Source organism: Sus scrofa, chromosome 12 (genome assembly GCF_000003025.6).
Source record: "Sus scrofa isolate TJ Tabasco breed Duroc chromosome 12, Sscrofa11.1, whole genome shotgun sequence".
NCBI lineage: Eukaryota > Metazoa > Chordata > Mammalia > Artiodactyla > Suidae > Sus > Sus scrofa.
In genome coordinates this window covers 16,773,375-16,794,392 of record NC_010454.4, presented here as the reverse complement: position 1 = coordinate 16,794,392, position 21,018 = coordinate 16,773,375, and the positions used below count along the sequence as shown (strand labels likewise).

The 21,018-nt window shown below is 49.4% G+C and overlaps 1 protein-coding gene across 4 annotated transcripts; it reads left to right on the top strand.

The window, feature by feature from the left end:
* MYL4 (myosin light chain 4) lies at nt 2,180-19,738 on the top strand. Of its 4 annotated transcripts, XM_003131306.2 has the most exons (8): nt 2,180-2,336; nt 4,288-4,584; nt 8,328-8,355; nt 15,070-15,219; nt 16,851-17,024; nt 17,525-17,602; nt 18,228-18,272; nt 18,752-18,925. In XM_003131306.2, the coding sequence occupies exons 2-7, from the start codon at nt 4,450-4,452 to the stop codon at nt 18,254-18,256; spliced, it is 594 nt and encodes a 197-aa protein (XP_003131354.1). In that variant the 5' UTR covers nt 2,180-2,336; nt 4,288-4,449; the 3' UTR covers nt 18,257-18,272; nt 18,752-18,925. The 4 variants fall into 4 exon arrangements, with proteins under 4 accessions (XP_003131354.1, XP_020922453.1, XP_013845371.1 ...); XM_021066794.1 differs by lacking the exons at nt 2,180-2,336; nt 18,752-18,925 and adding an exon at nt 19,615-19,738 and having other exon boundaries at nt 4,166-4,584; XM_013989917.2 differs by lacking the exon at nt 2,180-2,336 and having other exon boundaries at nt 4,166-4,584; nt 18,739-18,925.

The window sequence follows — 21,018 nt, the reverse complement described above, 5'->3', positions numbered from 1 at the left end:
CCAGATCCTTAACCCGCTGATCCACAAGGGAACCCCTTATGTTTATTCGCTAATCACCCTGTGAGGTTATATTAGCAGCCTCATTTTTTTAAATTCTTTTTTTTTTTTGCTTTTTAGGGCCGCATGTGCAGCATAAGTTCCGAGGCAAGGGACCGAATTGGATCTGCAGCTGCTGGCCTATGCCACTGCCATGCCACAGCAATGCCAAATCCAAGCCACATCTGCAACTATACCATAGCTCATGGCAACGCTGGATCCTTTAACACACTGAGTGAGGCCAAGGATTGAACCTGCATCTTCATGGATACTAGTCGGCCTCATTATCGCTGAGCCACAGCAGAAATTCCATCACCATTTTTTAGATGAGAAAACTGAGACATAAGGAAAGTAACTAGCTTGCCTGGTGGACAACTCGATCAGGCCTCTAACCCAGGACTCTAACTCTTGGGTGGGCCCCCTTAACCTCTGCCCTGCAGCAGAGCCTGATTCACCCAGTGCCCTCTATGGGGACAGATAAATGTAGTGTTGGCCAGGGCATTGCCCCATGATGTCTAGCTTATGAGACACTGGACAGAAAGAGGGGAGCAGTGACAAGGACAAGGCTTTAACAGCCAGGCCTGCTGTCAGCAGCATTTGATCCCAGGCAGGAGACTAACTGATCTCCCTTGGGGCAGAACACTGGCCTTGCGTGGTTAGAGGTGAAGGAAGGAGGATGCCTGAGTCTGCGTTAGCCCAGCCTAAACCAGGGCTCATGTCAGTTCTCCTCTGTGCATTGTCCCTGAATTTGATGTGTGGTGTAAACTGGTTGGTGTGAAATTCTGTCCTTGTCTTCCTTCTACCAAGCATGAGGTCCTTCCAATGGGAGCATTTGGCCTGGAGCAAATGCTCTGGCTGGGAACCCCCGTGCCTCCCAGAGGCAGTAGTGAAGCTGCCAGCACCTGCTACTCCGCTGGCCTCCTCACTTCTGCCTCCTCTTTCCTTCTCTCTTCCTTTCCTTTGCTCTGATTGTTGAACTTGTATTGGAGGGTAAGACCCTGCTGTAACCCCTGTGAAGGGTACTCTAGGTGGATAACATTGGAGGGTGACAGTCGGTGGCCATAAAGCAGAATGAGGACCGTAAGAAACCTCTGACTCCGGTTCCTGGGGTCTTATGAACTGCGGGCATCGTGGGTTTTAGTAATAATGAGGCTGGTGTCAGGTATCTTGACTCACAACGTGTGGCTTTTTCTGGGAAACCACAGCTCTCTTCCAGTGGCTTCTGAGTACCAGTTGCTTGTTTAGCTGGGGTTGCTTAAAGAGAATCAGAAACCGATTTGAGGAGATGCTCCTCCCCCACTGAGGTTTCAGGCATGCAGGCCACTCATCTGAGTGTTGCTGACAGGCAGGCTGTCTGGCCCCAGGGACCTGCTACATGCTTTCTGAGCCACAAATATTTCACACCGTGGGTACTCAGCAGCCGTCCTTCCCCTCCCCAGTTCCCTTCCACCTCTTCCTTGTTCCTAAATCCACACTCTACAGTCACGTTAGCCAGGGCCACCTTACCCATCCCTCCCTCCTGTGGGCCTCTCTCCGGGCACTGCTTTCCGGAAAACCAGACACCTGAGCATGCCTCTAGCTTCCTCTGCCTTGGAAGGCAAGGTAAAACCCACAGCTGTGATTGTCTCCTATGTGTAATACATAAAACACTTAGGAGTGGTGCTGATTGAAGCGGCAGGGGTAGGGGAGCCCCAGACCTGGCCTCTCTGCGTCCCTTACTGCCAGAAGCAAGTTAAGGATGCCTTAGGTGTCTGTTGCACACTTTGAAATCCCCTGACTATCTCTCCTTGTAGAGATAAGAAAGCTGAGGCCCAGAGAGGGGAAGTGGCTGGAGTCAGGACAGTGGCGTCTAGCTCTTGTAGCTTCTAGCCTGCAGTTTTCCACAGTTTGTGTACCTCTGCAAACCCCAGACACCTTGTCCAGGGAGGGGATGCTGGGGGTGGGGGTGGGGGAGGGGGAGAGGCTCGGCTTCCTCATCCCTCCTTCCTCATCACCAGCAACCTGAGCTCCCAGCCCCCTGGGGAATGAGGGAGAGGGAGAGAGCCGAGAATGCTGAAGGGTGCAAGCAGAGGCACATGGGAGCAGGTGACAAGGAGTCAGAAGGAAGAGAAAGGGCAGAAGAGAGGAAGTGGGGAGGGGAAAAGAGCCAAGGAGCTGCCGTGCCTGTCCAGGACCAGGACTGGCCTAGGGTTGGGGCCCTGGCCTTGCTCTAGGATCCCCTTGGGGGAAGTCCTGGCCTCCTTTCCTGCCTCAGTTTTCTTTGAAGTCTTCCCTGCTCACTAGTGGTACAGTGAGAGCAGGTACAGGGTAGGGGAGGGGCGGGTGGTGTCAGAGCATCACACGCAGGGAGCCGGGCTTAGCTGGCTCCACTCCGCCTGCGAATAGCTGAGGGTCTTGAGGTGGCTCCGAAGTCTCCTGCCTTAGATTCCTCACCTGTCAAAGCAGAGGGGGTGAGACGATCTCTAAGGGCCCTTTTGGCTCTAAATATCTGGGAAATGAAACTATGGAGCCCGTGCTTAGGGAACCCAGAGAATGGGCAGATGTGGGCTCCAGGGCATCAGGAATTATGTGGTCTATCAACCTTGTTTTATAGATGAGGAAACTGGACCTAGAAAGGCAAAGTGACTTCTCTTTCAGCTTTATTTCTCTTCATCCTCTGAACTGTAGAGTCGTAAGATTCAGCTCAAAGTAATTCTGTGCAGTGGTTAAGTTTTCTGTTGTTTTTCTGACATTTTTTGACTTTTAACTTTTTTTTTTTTTTACAAAAACAGTACATGCTTGTTGAAAAAAATTTCCGTTAATACAGGAAGTGAAAAAAGTAAAAAACTGAAAATTGCTGTTATCCTCCTGTCCTCACCCTTTGAGTCCCCAGGGGTGTCTCCTGTTAATGGTCTAATATGTATTCATCCTAACCTTTCTGATGAACACACAGACGTATATGGGCTCCCCCGAACTGGGATTATAATATGCATTATTCAAGCATTACCTTTACAATCAGACATACCTGCTTCTCATGCTAGTTTATTGTGAATTAGCTCTGACCTTGTTATTTGATCAGTTTTAGCCTCAGTCTCATGTGTGAAATGGGAGTGATAATAAAGATATTATTATTATTACCTTACAGGATTATAGTGAGGATTTTTTTTTTAATTCTTTTTTTTTTTTTTTTGTCTTTTGTCTTTTTGTTGTTGTTGTTGTTGTTGCTATTTCTTGGGCCGCTCCCGCGGCATATGGAGGTTCCCAGGCTAGGGGTTGAATCGGAGCTGTAGCCACCAGCCTACGCCAGAGCCACAGCAACGTGGGATCCAAGCCGAGTCTGTGCCCTACACCACAGCTCTCGGCAACGCCGGATCCCTAACCCACTGAGCAAGGGCAGGGACCGAACCCGCAACCTCATGGTTCCTAGTCGGATTCGTTAACCACTGCGCCACGACGGGAACTCCTATAGTGAAGATTTAATGAGATTTTATATGAATGGCACTTAACTATCAGGCCTGATACATAAAGAGCCCTACACACACACACACACACACACACACACACACACACACACACACACACACACAACCAGGAGGCGCACAGTGAGTTAGAAGTATATAGTAAAAATGAGACCTGAGATCCTGACCTCTGATCTCATTGCATTTGAGCCAACCCCTCTGCTTCTCACCCTAGCTCCTCTGGACACAAGTTGAGCACTCAGTATTTGTTGAAGGAGTGATTGAGGTTGTGCGGGTGGACCTAGGGATTTGAGGGCTGGGGAGTTCTTGGGGAGCTGGCTCTGGAAGATGGAGGGTTTTACCCTGTGGGTTGGGAGGGTGTGGGACAGCCTGGGTTGGCTGGACCAGCTGTTGCTTCAGGGCTCCAGGCCTGTGAGTTGAACTTCAGGGCAGAGCCGAGGCCCCGGAATGGCTCTCAGCTTAAAGGATCTTGGCTTAAAAGGAATGTGCAGTGGGCTGCCTCTGCTCAGGAGGGGCTAAAAAAAGCTTCACCCTCCCCTGGGCTTTGTGTGAGGGTTATCAACTGCTCAAGTCAGCTCATCTCTCTGGCTGGACTCTGGCATTTTTGGGAGGGTCTGTTTTCCTGGCCCCTCTTGGTCTCCACCAACTGGCAGGAAGGGTCAGTCTGTCCCAGAGGTGGAGGCCGTGAGTGTGTGAGGTGGGGGTGAGGGGTGGGGTGGGGACTGGTAGCCCCAAACCTGGTGACAATACACAGTTGTCAGCTGTACCCTGCTGGTGTTTCTTCCTTTTATAGTCAGCCACAGTTGCTCACGCTCTCACCCAGCCCCTCTGTGGGGGCTCCTGCCCAGGATAAAAGGGGCGGGAGGCAGCCCAGTCTCCCATCTCATCTCCTGGGCGCCGCGTCTCTTGAGTCCTTCCTGGGTGCCACCTCCGCGGAAGATCTCAGCAAGACAACATGCCTCCCAAGAAGCCTGAGCCTAAGAAGGAAGCGGCCAAGGCAGCCCCAGCCCCAGCCCCGGCCCCGGCTCCAGCCCCTGCCCCACCTCCTGAGCCTGCCAAGGAACCCACCTTTGACCCCAAGAGTATAAAGGTGAGTGAGCCTCGGCCACTGGGATGGGGGGTAGGTATGACATTTGGGATCATATCTGCCCTGGAGCTCAGAGGCTGGACTGGGGTGAGGGCTGTGGTGTCCATGCCCCAGATCACAGTCCCACGGAGGTGTGGAGCCAGTGTTGGGGCTGGTGAGGGCTATTTGGGATTACAGGTGTCTCCTCTCAAGAACAGGTTTCTGTACAGATACTGACTCACAGACTTTGAAAAACTTATGGTCTCCAAAGGAGACAGTTTGGAGGGGTGGAGGGATGTGCTGGGGTTGTGGGATGGAAATCCTATCAAATTGGATTGTGATGATCATTGCACAACTATAAATGTAATAAATTTATTGAGAAAAAAAAAAAAGAACAGGTTTTTGCTCTGTCCTCCCAAATTTGCCCAGCAGAGTTGGGAATGGCAGAGAGGTACCACCAACCAATCAATCAAACTTTTTTTTTTTTTGGTCTTTTTGCTATTTCTTTGGGCCGCTCCCACAGCATATGGAGGTTCCCAGGCTAGGGGTCGAAACGGAGCTGTAGCCACCGGCCTACGCCAGAGCCACAGCAACGCGGGATCCGAGCTGCGTCTGCAACCTACACCACAGCTCATGGCAACGCCAGATCGTTAACCCACTGAGCAAGGGCAGGGACCGAACCCGCAACCTCATGGTTCCTAGTTGGATTTGTTAACCACTGCGCCATGACGGGAACTCCCAATCAAACATTTTTTTTTTTTTTTTTTTTTTTCCCACTGTACAGCAAGGGGGTCAGGTCATCCTTAGATGTATACATTGCAGTTACAGTTTTTTCCCCCACCCTTTCTTCTGTTGCAACATGAGTATCTAGACATTGTTCTCAATGCTATTCAGCAGGATCTCCTTGTAAATCTATTCTAAGTTGTGTCTGATAAGCCCAAGCTCCCGATCCCTCCCACTCCCTCCCCCTCCCATCAGGCAACCACAAGTCTCTTCTCCAAGTCCATGATTTTCTTTTCTGAGGAGATGTTCATTTGTGCTGGATATTAGATTCCAGTTATAAGTGATATCATATGGTATTTGTCTTTGTCTTTCTGGCTCATTTCACTCAGTATGAGATTCTCTAGTTCCATCCATGTTGCTGCAAATGGCATTATGTCATCCTTTTTTATGGCTGAGTAGTATTCCATTGTGTATATATACCACATCTTCCGAATCCAATCATCTGTCGACGGACATTTGGCCAATCAAACATTTTTTAAGGCACTGTGGGGAATACTGACCCTTTTATCAGATGTAGTGTGGTATCTTTATGGAGAAAAGACCCTGAATGATAACTTCCAGTGTAACTTGGGGCAAGCCGTGGGAACATTGAGGGAGCTCTGGGAAAGGCTTCATGTGCAAAGACCCTTGCAGGGGGTGGGTGGTGGGGGCAGGGAGGCCCTAGATAAGGTGAGAAGAGCCTGCTTCCCTCTCCTGTTCCCCACCCAGGTGGGACCCTCTTTTTGTGGCCTCAGCCTGAGCTCCTCTCTGGAGCAGGCAGGCGCCTGGCCCATCCCAGACCAAGACCCTCTCACTAACCAACCTCTGCCGCCCCCGGGGCCTGTTCCCTCTCTGCCCCTCCCTGCTCCCCTCACACTGAGAGCTTCCTCCCCCTGGCACTGGCGAAGGCCCTGCCTGTAGACTCAGTCATTTTAGGCCTCCCAGTTATCTGGCCCAGCTGCTTAAGGAATGGAACTGGGAGGGGATGGGCCAAGGAAGGAGGGGGTCTGAGGCCTCTGGAAGCTGAAGCGGTTTTAAGCCCTGGCACCAGAATGTCGGAGGTCAAGTGGCTACTGCTATGAAGAACTATTAATAACAGTTGGGAGTGGTGGGCCCCTGGGGATGGGGCCCGGGCTGGTGAGGACTCAGAGCAAGATTAGAGCTCAGGCCCTGGTTCTGACAAAGAGGCAAGGAAGCTAGCCCCCCGGAGCTCTCATTGGATGGCCCTCCCTGGCCCTCTCAGCATCCTTCCTAGCACCCGCAGCCCCGGCAGACCCTGCCATTGTGCCCAGAACCCTCGTGTTGCTCTACAGCAATCCCTATAAGGGGCAGGAGTTAAGCAGACTTGGCTTGGCCAACAGATGGAGGCAGTTGCCCATCCCTGGGCTTGGTCATGGCAACTCTGGGGAAACTGAGGCACAGTGTAAGACCTGGAAAGGACTTGAAGGTCTCCCAGGTCATACATCACCTCCTCTATGGCCCGAGCCTGGCAAGAAAAGCTGACCATCTCTTCCTTCAGGAAACCTGTATTTCTCATTTGTTGTGATAATGTACTATTCCCATGGGACAGCCTCGTCTGGACAAGAGCTGCCTAGTGGTGTCAGGCCAGTGCCTTCTCTTCCCTCCACCCACCCGCCTGCCCCCATTTCTTGCCTCTGGCTGCAATTCTGTCTTCCGAGGCTGGATCTTCCAGTTCTGGGGGTTGTTGAAGTGGCTTTAGGTATCTTTCATGAGGGCCAGTTTCCCTCTTACCATACTCACCTAGTTCTCTCACTTAGAGGAGACTCTGCTCAAAGATAGAACAAAAGTCATCTTAAGCCCCGTGTGTGTGGTAATGACCGTATATGCTGATAGGATGTTTTCATACTGCTTTCTCTTAGACATTTACTCCTGGGGCTTAAAGCATTGCAAAGTAAGGCAAACGGCACTGTTCCTCAGAGGGTTCATCCAAAGCATCCTTTACCCCGTTTAGGGGGTTTCTTTAAATTTCTGACCACCCCTCCCCCATACCTTCAACAAAGTCCATTCCTGGGCACAGCTAGTTCCCTTCCCAACCAGGTGTAAATAACCCCTCTCCTACTCTCCTAGCTCATTCTGGCTGCCTCCAGAGGTCCTCATTAATGAGGCCAGCCTCGGGTGGGCACAAACGGCAGAACCAGCACTGGGAATGAGGCACAGGAAGAGGATGCTCCAGAATTAGTAGCGCCACCAGTGGAGGGGGGGTTGGGGGTGGAGGAAGTAGTAGATAAGGACAATGAATAACACAAGATCCTGAGTTAAAATGACTCATGCTTGTTCATAGTCATTCATTTTCAACTTTCTTCTCCTGCACTCAGATTTGAATTGGGGCAGGAAAATCCAAAAATTATTCCTTCTCTCAACAAATATTTTTTGAGTGCCTACGCCATGCCAGGCATTTTCTGGGAAATTCTCTGGCCTGCCAGAACCCTGGCTTCAGGGAGCCACAATACACATAAAGGCATGACTGGAAACAAGTTAGGAAGCATCCAGGACCACTCAAACTAGGTCACGTGTGCCAAAGGAGGGGTTGGGATGGAAGGGGGTAAAGGAGGGGGATTGAACATCAGCATCAAGTGGAAGAGGGAGGCCAAGAGTGGGGAGGCGTGGACACCCAGAGGGAGAGGAAGAGGCCTGCGGGAGGATTGTGAGGTGGGAGAGATCTGAGGGGTGAAAGCGGGGGCAGTTTATAGCCTTTGAGACGGAATTTGCATTTGACCCCCCAAAATTACAATAGGGAGTCAGTGTAGGCTCTAGAGTTTTCCAGAATGGTTCTCTTTCTCTCTCTCCATCCCACTTGGAGCCATCACTTAACTAGTGGTATTGAGAGAGCTTTGGGGGCTCCATTATTTGATAGCCTGTCTGTTGTGTTGGACACTCAGCCTGTCGTCACCTTCCCTTCTCGTCAGTGTCTGCTATGGGTGACCGGACTCCTGTGAAAGCTCCTTTAGCAGTCTCAGCCCTCATTCCTGTGTTTCTCTCCACAGATAGACTTCACTGCTGACCAGATCGAAGGTGAGTACTGACAACTTCCTCTCCCCACCCCACTCTCTCTGTTGTGCTTCCGGGGGCGGGGGGGCGGAGAGTTGGGGTCCTCACCACCAGCGTCATCACCCTCACCATTGTCATCATCATCATTGTCATCGTCATTGCAAACCTGCTTTCGAGTCAGGGTTCATAAAAGACACGGCTGGAACTAGTAAGTATGGGTTTGCCCTTTGCTCACTTTTACCACTAATAGTATTACTTAAGCGCTTTACCTGAATTTTAAACTCTCACAACAGCCCTGTGAGGTAGGGACAATCACCACCTCATCTTACAGGTGATAAAGCTGAGGCACAGAGAGGTCGGGTGGCTTTCCCAGGTTCATACAGGCAGTTGGTGGAGGGGTCAGGATTCCAGCTCAGGCTATCGGATTGCAGGCTTGAGTTCTGAGCTACTCTGCCAGACTACTTGAAATATAATAGATGCATAGCAAAAATGCCCTTTTTTTGCTCCACCCCCCAAATCTTCTATCAAGATATTTGGAAGCTCTCATTTCTGTTTCTGTTATTGGAAATCCCTCCTTAGTTTAGGGGCTTCCTTCCCCTGCATTCTCAAGTCTGCCAAGATGCTCACCCACAATGGTGGCAGGACCAGCGGTGACGTGGGGATGCCCTAGTCCACCTGTGTTCTCCATCAATCCTTCTTCATTTCTATCATTGTTTTCTCAATCTTAAATAATGATTATAAAGTGTAGCTTCAAGGCAAGCCTTGAGATCTCCCACCCTCCAATCTAATTGCCACCCCTTAGCACTTCCGTAGGAGTCTGGTGTTTTGAGAGTGAAATGTTTCATTGTATGAGATCAACTTTACAGCTGGGACTCACTCTCATTGCAACTTATCCCTCTGTTTCCCCCACCAAATTCTTCCTGGATATAAAATTACAGGAATGGGAAAGGACCTTGAAAGGTAACCTGGTCCAGTGCCTTGATTTTAAGCATATATTTTAAAGATTAAATGGATACATGCACATGGTAAAAAATTATTTACGACTTAAAAATAATGAAAAATAAAAATATTTTCCCCTGGCTTTACTCTCCTGTTGATCCCTCTCCCCAAAACAATTGCTGTTAATAGGTCTATGTGTCCCTTTGATGAAAACATATAGTGTTATGCCAGTATGTTTGTATGTGTAAAGTTTACACAAATTGAGTCATGTGATAATACTGTCCTGCATCTTTTATCTTATATATATATACAGGGTTTAATAATATATAACACAGCGTGCATTATTTAATACTATATTTAAGTATGTTTTTATAGTTAACATAGTGTTACTTTATTCCGTTTTTTTGGCCACACCTGTGACATGGGTAAGTTCCTGGGGCAGGAATTGAACCTGCACCATGGCAGCGACCTGAGCCACTGCAGTGACTGTGCCAGGTTCTTAACCTGTTGAACTACAAGAGAACTCCTCTTTTCACAGGTGTGTATGTTGGAGTTCTCATCATGGCAAAGCAGAAATGAATCTGATAGGAGCTATGAGGTTGCAGGTTCAATTCCTGGCCTCAATCAGTGGGTTAAGGATCTGGCGTTGCCGTGAGTTGTGGTGTATAGTTAACACAGTGTTACTTCATTCCATTTTTTTTTTTTTTTTTTTGGGCTACACCTGTGGCATGGGCAAGTTCCTGGGGCCAGGGCTTGAACCTGCACCACAGCAGCGACCTGAGTGTGGCATAGGCCAGCAGCTGTAGCTCCGATTGGACCCCTAGCCTGGAATCCTCCGTATGCTGTGGATGCGGCCCTAAAAAAAAAGTGTATATATTCTCACACACAGATGTACTTTTTTTTTGGACTGCACCTGTGGCAGGAGGAAGGTCACGGTTCAGGTACTGAACCCACGCCACAGCAGCAACTGGAGCCACAGCAATGACAATGCTGGGTCTTTAACCACTGGGCCACCAGGGAACTTCCGGGAGGTAGCTTTTAATCCTATCAGGCCCACATTGATAAACTTCAGGTTTTTAAAATCAGCATGCTTTCCCCAGGAGACCTTCCTAGCAAAGGAGATATGCATTTTAAATTATAATAGTTATTTCCAAGTTTCCCTCCAAAAAAATAATGCCAGTTACCCACAAATAGGGCCTGAGAGCTGACAGATGTATTTTGAAACTAGTAGACTGACTCTTACTCTATTTTTACAATACCCTGTGGACACTCAATTTTTGTCAATAGTTGGAAGTGCTGTGAAATTCTTAAAATAAATTTTAATGCATTTTAGTTAAATATGCACTTAGTGTATGTACAAACACAGTGGTAACCATGAGGACTAGAACATCAACTAATGATAAAAAAAGTCCTCATTTCCCCAAAGAAAATCCTGGTCAAAGCCAATTAGGATGGCTGGTTGCCTCTTTTCTCCATGAAGATTTTCAGGGCTGGGGGCCTAATTCATTTCAGTCTTTCATCCTTCTGACTCTGGAGACATGGTTCCTTAGGTTAGATTAGAATTGTTTCTGCTTTAATTTTACTCCTATCTTTTCATTTTCTCTTTGGCGAAGCTGAAGATGTTTTCCTCATGTTTTGCTGGAAAGAAAATAATTTGGAGTCAGGAGACTTTGATGTTTTATTTGCCCTAATTTCTCTCTCTCTTTTTTTTCTTTGTTGGCTGCCCTGTGGTATATGGAGTTCCCAGGCCAGGGATCAGATCTGAGCCACAGTTGTGACCTACCCTGCAGCTGTAGCAACACTGGATCTTTTAACCCACTGTACCAGGCTGGGGACTAATCCTGCGTCTTCGGCTACAGAGACACTGCTGATTCCAATGTGCCACAGCAGGAACTCTGATATTCATCCTAATTCTGCGACTATTTGCCATGAGACTTGGGGCAAGTCACATCATTAAACCTGAATTTTCTTTCTTTCTTTTCTTTTCTTTTTTTTTTTTTTTTTTTTTGCTTTTTAGGGTGGCACTTGCAGCACAAGGAGGTTCCCAGGCTAGGGATCAAATCAGAGCTACAACTGCCTGCCTACGCCACAGGTGCAGCCACACAGGATCCGAGCCGTGTCTGCAACTACACCACAGCTCACGGCAATGCCAGATCCTTAACCCACTGAGCAAGGCCAGGGATTGAACCCTCAACCTCATGGTTCCTAGTGGGATTCATTTCCGCTGTGCCACAATGGGAACTCCAAAGCTGAATTTTCCTATCTGAAAAGTGAGAGTATTTGGTTATTTTCAGTTCAAAAATACTGTGACTCTACTTAGCATTCTCTGGATACCCTCCATCTATTTGAAGATAGTTATCAAGTCCCTTCCTAGCTTTATATTCTCCAGGCAGTATGGCCCCAATTTCTTTTATGCTTTTATTTCTCACAGGAACTAGCTTCTACCTCCTGATTTCCTTCTCTGGGTCCCTCAGATTTCCATATCTTTCTGGAAAGGGATTACCACTATGCTCATTGCTCTAGCAGGCAGCTCACTACTACAGACCTTTGAGAAAAGGTTTCTTTTAAGACCATGAACTTCACCTCTCATACACCTCAAGATCACACTGGCCTTTCCTCCTAGTAGCAATCCTAGAGTTCCGGGGTTGGTTCTTAAGTGTACCAGGCTTCCCAGGGACATTCATTGGGACAATAGGCTTCTTCCTCCTCCTCCTTCTCCTCACTTGGTTTCCCTAATAGCTGGCAGGAAGTCACACCTCCAGTGGCCTATAAGTGGGGATATGACACTTAGAGCATAAAGTTTTTGTAAAGATGAATGGGGTAGGAGATTCCATTGTGGCACAGTGGAAACAATTCAACTAGGAACCATGAGGTTGCAGGTTTGATCCCTGGACTCGCTCACTGGGTTAAGGATCCAACATTGCTGTGAGCTGTGGTGTAGGTCGCAGATGCGGCTTGGATCTGGCGTTGCTGTGGCTGGTGGCATAGGCTGGCAGCTGTAGCTCCAATTTGACCCTAGCCTGGGAACCTCCATATGCCATGTGAGCGAAACCCTAAAAAGCAAAACAAAACAAAGCAAAACAAAACAAAACAAAAAACAAACAAACAAAAAAACCCGATGAATGTGGTAATTCATGCGAAGTTATTAGCTCAGAGCCTGGCCCACTGTAAGTGCTAACATCATAGGTCATTGTTATTATATCCCGCCTGTTCCATCCTCCTATTAAATATCATTCTCCTTTATGCGGAGATTCCTACTTTTTTTTTTTTTTTTTTGGCTATGCCTGCAACAGGTGGATGTTCCCAGGCCAGTGATCAAACCCACATCATAGCAGTGACAATGCCAGATCCTTAGCCCACTGCACCACCAGGGAACTCTGAGATTCCTACTTTTATTGTTTGCCCTTACTCTTTTTTTCTTTCTTTCTTTCTTCCTTCCTTCCTTTCTTTCTTTCTTTCTTTCTTTCTTTCTTTCTTTCTTTCTTTCTTTCTTTCTTTCTTTCTTTCTTTCTTTCTTTCCTTCCTTCCTTCCTTCCTTCCTTTCTTTCTTTCTTTCTTTCTTTCTTTCTTTCTTTTTTTTTTTTTAGGACCCCACCTGCTGCATATAGAATTTCGCAAGCTGGGGGTCAAATTGGAGCTGCAGCTGCCAGCCTGCACCACAGCCACAGCAACACAGAATCCAAACCGTTTCTGCAACCTACACCACAGCTCATGGCCATGCCAGATCCTTAACCCAATGAGCCAAGGTCAGGGATGGAACCCGAGTCCTCATGGATATTAGTCGGGTTTGTTGCCACAGAGCCACAACAGGAACTCCGCTGCCCTTACTCTTCTGAATGAACAAGAAAATCAAAAAGTCCGAGTTCGGATTCAACTGACATATTTATTGAACACTGAATTTGTGACAGAAACCATGCTAATCACTTTAAAAGTTAAAAAAAAAATTCATCTAAAAAAGCTCTGAGGGAGGTGCTATTCCTTTTGACAGAAGAGGAAACCAAGGCACAGTGAGGTCATGTGAATTGACCAAGATCATACAGTCAAGTGGTAAAATGGGGATTAAACTCAGTTAAATATTACTGTCATCATTGTTGGAGAATTTGCTCTGTGTTAACACAAGGACTTAAAATATTTTTTTTACGGAGTTCCCGTCGTGGCGCAGTGGTTAACGAATCCGACTAGGAACCATGAGGTTGCGGGTTCGGTCCCTGCCCTTGCTCAGTGGGTTAACGATCCGGCGTTGCCGTGAGCTGTGGTGTAGGTTGCAGATGCGGCTCGGATCCCGCGTTGCTGTGGCTCTGGCGTAGGCCAGTGGCTACAGCTCTGATTGGACCCCTAGCCTGGGAACCTCCATATGCCGTGGAGCGGCCCAAGAAATGGCAACAACAACAAAAGACAAAAAAAAAAAAAAATTTTTTTTACATACCTTATTATATTTGATTTGAATGTGATTTAGGGACCCTATGAGGTAGGTGCCATTTACAGAAGAGAAAAGGTTTATAGAGGTTAAATATTTACTTGCCCAAGGTGGCACAGCTAGTAAGCAATGGAAATGGAATTTGAACTCAGTTAGTTAGTAATTTGAAAGACATGCGATTTTATAGCTTTTAAATTCATCCAAAGCCTGATAAAGAATTGCAGGTCAGTGTCCTGGGGAACCTGCTTTGATATGCGGAATGATTTGTAAATAATCCATATGCAGCCTCTAAGGAAATAAGTGTTTCTAAAGTACTTAGAGAGGATTAACAGCAGCTTTTCTCCTAAATAGTTCACACAGTCTTAGGTTTTATGTTGTTAATCTGCTTAGGAAACCAAGAGTTTCTTGTGGATGGCATGAGGTAACTTCAAGGCCATACCCAGTCCAAGTTATCCCCAGTAATGTGTTGGCTGAATCCAAATTGATGAGGAATTAAGGTTCTTTGCAAAGGGAGTGGCTTCATTCAGCCTGCCCCTTGGACACCTGCCCAGGTGCCTTCTGGGAGTGTGGCTCCAGAACTAGGGAATGTGATAATAACCACTGTTTGTTGATGATTTCTTTACCGTGCGCTAGACGTCATGTTTGGAGCACATCCCCATAGCAGCCCCCATAGGCAGACATCAAACCCCTACTTAGAGCTAAGAAACGGTGTGTATTTGTGGGGTGGGGGTGGGGGGCACAGAAGTTAGTAGTTTGCCCAAGGCCACACGCAGGTCAGTGGTAGAGCTGGGGTGGACTGACTGCTTCCACCATATCACCTTGTCCAGCCTGGAAGCCCCCTTTCAGCCTGGAGCAGGCAGTACTGATATGAGCTGACTTTTGAACAGGTCTTATCACTTTGCAAAGTGCCTCCACATACTTCCCCCTTCTTTGGGAAGCCTTACTCCACACGAGGAAGGAGAGACCCAGCCAGGGTTATTCTGTGCAGCTTGGCAGAGCCGAGAGGAGAAGCCAGGAATCTTGACCCCCGAGCCAGTATTCTTCACTTCCCTGCCTTTTTTAGTACTCAGGCCACACCTGCAAGGGAAGGATGTGTGGATGGGAGGGTGGAGGTAGGGGAGACTTCAAACGATGTGACCAGTCTCGGTGGGAGAGATCCCAGGCCCAGTGCTGGAACAGGCCCTGGGGCTCCAGGATGCCTCTTTAGTGGTCAGAAGATGGGGGGAGGTGGGTTCCAGGGAGGGGCTGGGATGGTGGCCGAAGGGAAATGCTGAGGTGTTTTATCAACCACATAGACCTCATCAGCATGGGTGGCAGCTGATCAGCCCCCAGCCACCACCTACGCTTGGCCCAGGGGGCTGCAGCCAGTCTTTTCTCTGCAGAGTTCAAAGAGGCCTTTTCGCTGTTTGACCGGACCCCGACCGGAGAGATGAAGATCACCTATGGGCAGTGCGGGGACGTGCTGCGGGCCCTGGGCCAGAACCCCACTAATGCCGAGGTGCTGCGCGTCCTGGGCAAGCCCAAGCCAGAAGGTCAGCCTGGGCCTCTTGGTGTCATCCCGCTGCTCCTGGGGCTCTCTCCCTTCTCCCCCTCCAGCCCTTCAAGACCAGCCTGCCCTCCCCAGGCTGCCCTCCTCCCATTGCTAGAATTACCTGGCACTTAGCTGACCCTTGCAGAGTGTGACCTGGTGCTTGTTCTCTTCCTTACGAGGGTGGGAGCTCCTGGCAAGAGGGAGCGACGTTTACAGCTTCAGTGTTTTCCTCTGACACCCAGAATGCCAGGGACATGGGGCAGGGAGGCTTGGAGGGAAGTTGGTCACTGACCACCGGCTCACTCTCCCCCTCCAGCAAATCATGGTTGAGGTGTCACAGCACCAAGATGTCCTGTGACCTCTACGAGCTGTAGCATGAATCATCTGTTTCCAATAATGGTCAGAGCACTGAAGATTGCAAATTATTCATTTACTATAAATTACAGCAGACTCAAGATTAGCTCTAGAGGGATGCCCCTTTTATTCGTTTGCATTCAATAAGGTTTGGTGAGCGAGAGTTTAGAAAATGGTGCAAGTGGTCCCATTTGCGAATGTCATCTGTCACTCTGACAGTCATGTCAACCGCTGCCCTAACACACACGTCCTTTTAAGAGGATGGGTCCAGGCAGATCTGGGCAGGAGCCCCCTGCCAAGGTGGGCTGTCTCTAGAGGGTTCCTGGGCCCCATTTTGGTCTTTACCCCCTTCCTCGTTTCTGGCCCCTTCCTCTCCTGCTCTTGCTGATGAAGACACCAGTGGGGCTGAAGGATGTGGGCCAGAAAGGGCCAAGGGACCAGGAGCTCTTCTGTGGCAGTAGGGCTTCTTAGAGGTCAGAAGATATCTGGACACTTCCATTTTGGGAGATTCCTGGGTTATAAAAGAAAGAAATGCCAACATTTAGGGTATTAAAAAGTGGTTTATATCTATTAAGTTAAAGTTACTTTTTTTTTTTTTTTGGCCGTGCCCACAGCATGTGGAAGTTCCCTGGGCCAGGGATCTAACCTGCGCCAAAGCAGTGACAATGCCAGATCCTTTACCACTAGGCCACCAGGGAACTCCCTACATTAAAGTTTTGAACACACGACAATGTGCAAGAAGTGTGCTGGTCACACGAAAATCTCACCTTGATGAGGATTATTGATTCAGAATTCCAGGCAGTGCTGTCTAGCAGGGGACCCAAATTTGGGGTTATGCAAAATTTTCTTTTCTCAGTCTTGTCAATTTACCCTTGTGACTATGAGTCTGCAACATGTCAGAAGTCTAAGTTGTGAATGTGAGGCCTGGTCTGTGCCGCCCTTGGGGCCCCTCGAATCCTGCTGCTGCCACCTCAGGTCCCTGCCCCGCTTGCTTGGCCACCTGGAGCTCAGAGGTCTGGGTGGAGTCACGGTCCCTCTTCCCTCCTGCCCTTGTCCTCTCATGGAGAAGAGTGCCCAGAGCCAGCTCCCACCTTGCTCCTGGGGCTCTGTGCCCTCCAGGATCACTGACTGAGTGTCCCACCCAGAGGTGGCGGCTGCTGAGCTCTGGGCGAAGCCAGGGGTGGGCTAGCCTGGCAGAGCTGGGTGACACCCCTCGCGACCCTCTGCTCCCCTCGAACTCAAGTGGAATTCTCTTTCCTACTCTGTGCCCGCTGGAAGAAATGAATGCCAAGATGCTGGACTTTGAGACGTTCCTGCCCATCCTGCAGCACATCTCCCGCAACAAGGAGCAGGGCACCTATGAGGACTTTGTGGAGGGGCTGCGTGTGTTCGACAAGGAGAGCAACGGCACAGTCATGGGCGCTGAGCTTCGCCATGTCCTCGCCACCCTGGGTGTGCAGCTGGGCAGGGGCGGAGCCCAAGTGGAGGAGTGAAGGGGTGGGAAGCACCCGAGTGGTATATGTTGGGGAGATCTGGGGGTTTCTGCTTCTTGAGGATCACGTCCTGATGCAGGCCTGTCTCCCTGGGCTCTGCAGGACAACCTATCACAACTGGGTTTGCTTAGCTGGGTTTGGAGGGAGAGGAGACCAGGTTGGCAGAGCAGGGGTGAGGCCCGAGAGGTGGCACCCAGGGCTCCGGGCTTTGTCTTTGCCTCAGCGACTGAAGCCCTCGTCTGCTCTTCCACTGGTGGCGGTAGGCAGAGGGAGAGACCTTGGGGACTAGGAAGGGCCTTAAGACCATTGGCTCCACCCTCCAAAGCCTTTGGGGGAGGTTTGGTCTGACCACTTCCTAGATCCAGGATGTCTTGGGCCATCAGATTTGAGGGGGTGCTTGGGTTTTGCCTGTGCCGCTTTGCCCATCTGTAATTAAGTTCCTGCTGTCTCTCATCCCAGGAGAGAAGATGACTGAGGCCGAAGTGGAGCAGCTGTTAGCCGGGCAAGAGGATGCCAATGGCTGCATCAATTACGAAGGTATCCACTCATGCCTTACTTCTCTGGGTGCCTGGGGATGCGGGGGTGGAGGTGGGCACTGTTTCAGCTGGGCGAGGCTGCAGAATAGAACAGATGCAGAGCTAGAGAATATGTGCACCCAATGGGCTTCGGTGAGCTCCTAGCAGATACTGTTCTTTTCCATCCTGGGAGTGGACATCATCCTGGGAGTGAGCATCCTGGGGTGATGGAAGAAGCATGGATGTTGGAGATAGCTCAGTGGTACACCAGCTGTGTGACCTTGCTCAAGTCACTTCCTTCTCTGAGCCTCGGTTTTATCTGAGCCATGGGGTGATGCTGGCACCTTTCCTAGAGTCATGGGGATTAGCAGGGATAACATAGCTCATTCTATCTACGTGAAGTATCAGTACAGAGAGTGGACACAGAGCCAAGATTAGGTCTTTTCCTTTCTTCCACCTCCTTCCCATCAACCCCAACTAAGAGAAAGAATCGAAGAAACAAGGGCCAGAGCCCATGGATCTAGGAAGGAGGGGTGGGAGGAAGGGCAGTGGGGAGGTTTGAAGTCAGGCGGTATAGAGCAGGGAGAAGAGGTTTAAGGGGCTGAGAGGGGCCAAGAGCAGTGGCTGATTTCTGTCTTCTCTCCCAGCCTTTGTCAAGCACATCATGTCTGGGTGAAGCAGACCCCTCCAGGGTAAGGGCTGCCCCTCCCTCCTGGTCCCTCTGGGGCCCCACGAGGGCTCCCAAATAACACCATAAGCAGAGAGATCTTCTCTCCTGGCTTGACTCCCTAAGAGGAGACTGCAGGGGGTGGAGAGCGGCCCCCCTCCCAAGTGCTCCTGTCACCTCCCCTCCTTCCCTTCCTGCCCTCCCCCTGCCCTCCCTGGTCTTTGCGCCCTATCCGTCACCCCTGCCTCTTCCAGGATCTCTCAAGGCAGGACCATTCCCTCAGGTGTGGCCTCCTGTGGAGGCTCCTGTGTGTGAGGAGCCAGATCCTGGGTGGAAGAGACTGTCCTGGGCTGTGCCCTTGACCCTGTTCCTCTTTGTTCCTTTCCCGGAGGTCACCCCTCCTCTCCCAGGCTTGGTGCTGTCCTGGGAGGGTTGGGTTCTGTGATCAGGGGCTGTGTGTGGAGGGTGAGATAAATGCCCTTTCCATCTAGCACTTTCTTTCAGGTGCCTGGCCCTTGGCCTTAGCCCAGGGGAGTTAACGAGAGGCCCAGAGTGACCGAGCTGGAGCTAGAGTCCTGGACTTTCCACTGCACCGCAGCCCCGAGGACCTCATGGGCCCATATCCCTCCCTGTAAATAAACAGCTCTGCAAGGCTGGGCCAAGTTCCCTGATTCCAAACAGTCTCTGAGTTGTTTGTTTGTTTATTTGTTTGTTTATGGCCACACCTGTGGCATGTGGAAGTTCCCGGACCAGAACTGAATCTGCCCCACAGCAGCGACCCAAGCCACAGCAGTGACAATGCCAGATTCTTAACTGCTAGGCCACTAGGGAACTTCAGAGTTGTTTTGGGGTTGGTTTTTTTATTTGTTTATTTTGTTTTGTTTTTGATTTTTAGGGCCACTGGCATGGCATATGGAAGTTCCCAGGTTAAGGAGGGAATCTGAGCTGCAGCCACTGGCCTACACCACAGCCACAGCAACATGGGATCAGATCTGCACTGCAGACCTCCACCATAGCCCAGAGCAATGTTGGACCCCTAACCCACGGAGGGAGGCCAGGGATCAAACCCATATCCTCAAGGATACTAGTTGGGTTTGTTACCACTGAGCCACAATAGGAACTTCTGATTTAGGAGTTTTTTTGTGTGTGTGTGTGTGATAGTCACCTGAGGCCTCATGCATATTCCTCAGAAATAAGGGATAAGCATATATCTGGGAGCTGAGGGACAATGGACAGAGCCCATGGATCTAGAAATATGCAGGTCAGACCATGAGCAGTGTTCCTGAAGAGTCTGCAGTTTGAGGAGCTGTAATCAGGTGGAGTCTCATTTCTTGCAAGGCTCATTCTCCTCCTTATCTCGCATGCAGGTGGAGCAGGAAGAGGGGCACCAGGAGGTCCAGGGCTACCAGGGACTCTGCAAGTGGGCCTTGCTTTTTCATCGTCTATAAAAAGTTGTGATTAAAAGACACATAAAATTTTCTATCATAACCATTTTCAAGTGTACAGTTTGGTAGTGTTAAGAATATTCACATTGATGTATAACCCATCTCCAGAACTTTTTCATCTTATGAAACTGAAACTCTACATCTATTAAACAATAACCCCCATTTCCCCGTCTAGAGAGCTCATATAAGTGGACTCATGCAGTGGTTGTCTTTATGTGACAGGCTTATTTCACTTAGCGTGATGTCTTCAGGGTTCATCTGTGCTGTAGCAATCGTCAGACTTCCCTTCCTTTTTAAGGAGCAATAGTGTTCCACTATGTGAGTGCATGTACCATATTTTGTCATGGTTCTTGTATCTTTAATTTTTTTTTTTTCTTTTTAGGGCTACACCTGCGGCACATGGAAGTTCCCAGGCTAGGGGTCAAAATGGAGCTATAGCTGCTGGCCTATGCCACAGCCACAGCAATGCAGGCTCCAAACCACATCTGTGACCCTACACCACAGCTCACGGCAACACCTGATCCTTAACCCACTAAGCGAGGCCAGAGATTGAACCTGCGTTCTCATGGATACTAGTCAGATTCATTTCCATTGAGCCATGGCAGGAAATCCCTGGTCCTTGTATCTTGATTTGGGCCCTTTAGTTGTCTCTTCCCCTGAGAGCAAAGCCCCTGGTGCCTGATTCAGCCCCTCCCTCCCTTTCTCTTTCCCTTCTCCACTTCCTCTTTTCTTATCCCCCCTTTCTTTCTCCACGAAGTATTTAGTGTCCACTGTGGACACTTAAGAGGAATTGCGGTTAAGACTCCCAATGATTAAAAACTGAAAGTGTGGGGAGTTCCCGTTGTGGCTCAGTGGTTAACGAATCTGACTAGGAACCTTGAGGTTGCAGGTTCGATCCCTGGCCTTGCTCAGTGGGTTAAGGATCCGGCGTTGCCATGAGCTGTGGTGTGGGTTGCAGAGGTGGCTCAGATCCTGCATTGCTGTGGCTCTGGCGTAGGCCGGTGGCTCCAGCTCCGATTCGACCCCTAGCCTGGGAACCTCCATATGCTGAGGGAGCGGCCCAAGAAATGGCAAAAAGACAAAAAGCAAAACAAAACAAAACTGAAAGTGTTTTCCCTGTTAAAGTAGCTCACTGTCCAGTGAAGCAAGGACATAAGCATCCAGCGACTACCTAGAGAATGATCACCAAATAGCACAACAAGAGCAGGACAACTTTATCTACTCAATGCACAGTGTGAGTTCCAAGGGACTGGGATTTAAGCGAGACCTTAAGGGAAAAGATCGGTGATCAGGCACGGGGAGGAAAGGGCATGAGCAGGCTTACTG